This window comes from Cariama cristata, unplaced genomic scaffold (assembly GCF_000690535.1).
Source record: "Cariama cristata isolate BGI_N322 unplaced genomic scaffold, ASM69053v1 scaffold30474, whole genome shotgun sequence".
Lineage (NCBI taxonomy): Eukaryota > Metazoa > Chordata > Aves > Cariamiformes > Cariamidae > Cariama > Cariama cristata.
The window spans coordinates 8,124-9,279 of NW_009613983.1; the positions used below are offsets into that span (position 1 = coordinate 8,124).

At 65.3% G+C, this 1,156-nt stretch overlaps 1 protein-coding gene across 1 annotated transcript; it reads right to left on the minus strand.

The window, feature by feature from the left end:
- Window positions 1–295: 295 nt before the first annotated feature.
- LOC104160974 (protein S100-A13-like) lies at window positions 296–791 on the minus strand. Its single transcript, XM_009699243.1, has 2 exons — window positions 639–791; window positions 296–433 (listed from the first exon to the last, which is right to left on the minus strand). Exons 1-2 carry the CDS (start codon window positions 789–791, stop codon window positions 296–298), a joined length of 291 nt encoding a protein of 96 aa, XP_009697545.1.
- Window positions 792–1,156: the final 365 nt, after the last annotated feature.

The window sequence follows — 1,156 nt, forward strand, 5'->3', positions numbered from 1 at the left end:
GCATCTCTGCCACCCATCGGGAAAGGTTCGTGGGGTGCAGGGTGACACCCTGCAAGCCAGATCAGCGCAAGGGCGATTTGGGAACGGCCCCATCCATCACAGGTTCCCCGCAGCAGCCACCCCAAGGCAGTGAGCCCCAATCCACCACTCGCGGGTCCCCCGACACAGCATGGCCACGCAGGGGGGCTGACCAAATCAGAAGCCTCCCCCCCCTGCTAAAAACAGCAGCGATGCTCAAGCTCAGGGAAACCTCTTTTATTAGCTCCGCGTCAGCCAAGTCTCTCCTCCAGCCCCGTCACTTCTTCTTCCCCGCTTTCTCCCTCCGCATGGCCTTCGCCAGCTCCCCGATCAGCCGCCAGTACTCGCCAAATTTCAGCTCCTCATCGCTGTTCACATCCAGTTCGCTCATCTTCTCCTCCAGGGAGGGGACGTCCTGCAGGGAGGACACGGGATGCTCAGCCACATCCCGGTCCCCAGTAAGCGGGATGGGGATGGGGTAGGGAGCAGGGGCTGCAGCTTGCTCTTGCTTACAAATCCCGGGGTACCGGGAGCAGCCCCCTCCCCAGCTCAGGGGGACCCACGGGGATCCAGCCACCCCCCCTCCCGAGCTGCCCCATACATGCCGCCCCTTGCCTCACCTTCATCAGGTTGGGCAGCTGGAGCTGGACCAGCTCCTTGAACTCGCCGGCCGTCAGCGTGCCCTTCTTGCCCTCCTTCCCCGCGTAGGTGAAGAAGACGGTGACGATCTTCTCGATGGCCGTCTCCAGCTCGGTCAGCTCACCCGTGGCCATGGTGCCGGGGCACGGCAGCAGCCCCGGGGCTGCAGGGAGAGGAGCTGAGACGGGGTCAGAGGCGGAGGGGTGTCCCGGGGAGGTGATGCCTGGGGTGCGTCAGAAGAAGGGGACCCTCTCCCCTTCCCCAGCCCAGGGTGCGGCGAGTCTGCAAGGTCTCAGCTCAGCTCTGCAGGGCTGAGCAGGGTCCCAGGGCTGGGGGCTGTGCCTGTGCCCTGCTCCTCCCGAGGGACCAAGCGCTTTGGCCAGGCTGGGGAGGGGGAGCAGAGCCCTTTGGTGATGCCGCTGCCATCCGGCGCAACGTGGCACTAACACCACAGAGGCAGCTGGGTTGGGGGGGACACCGGGAAAGGGATGGGGGTACA

What these genes read in the sequence shown, in the direction of transcription:
- LOC104160974 (XM_009699243.1), bottom strand. Translation starts at nt 791, where the DNA reads ATGGCCACGGGTGAGCTGACCGAGCTGGAGACGGCCATCGAGAAGATC. An exon ending in AGCTGCCCAACCTGATGAAG is followed by an intron (nt 434 to 638) that starts GTGAGGCAAGGG and finishes TCCTCCCTGCAG; the next exon opens with GACGTCCCCTCCCTGGAGGA.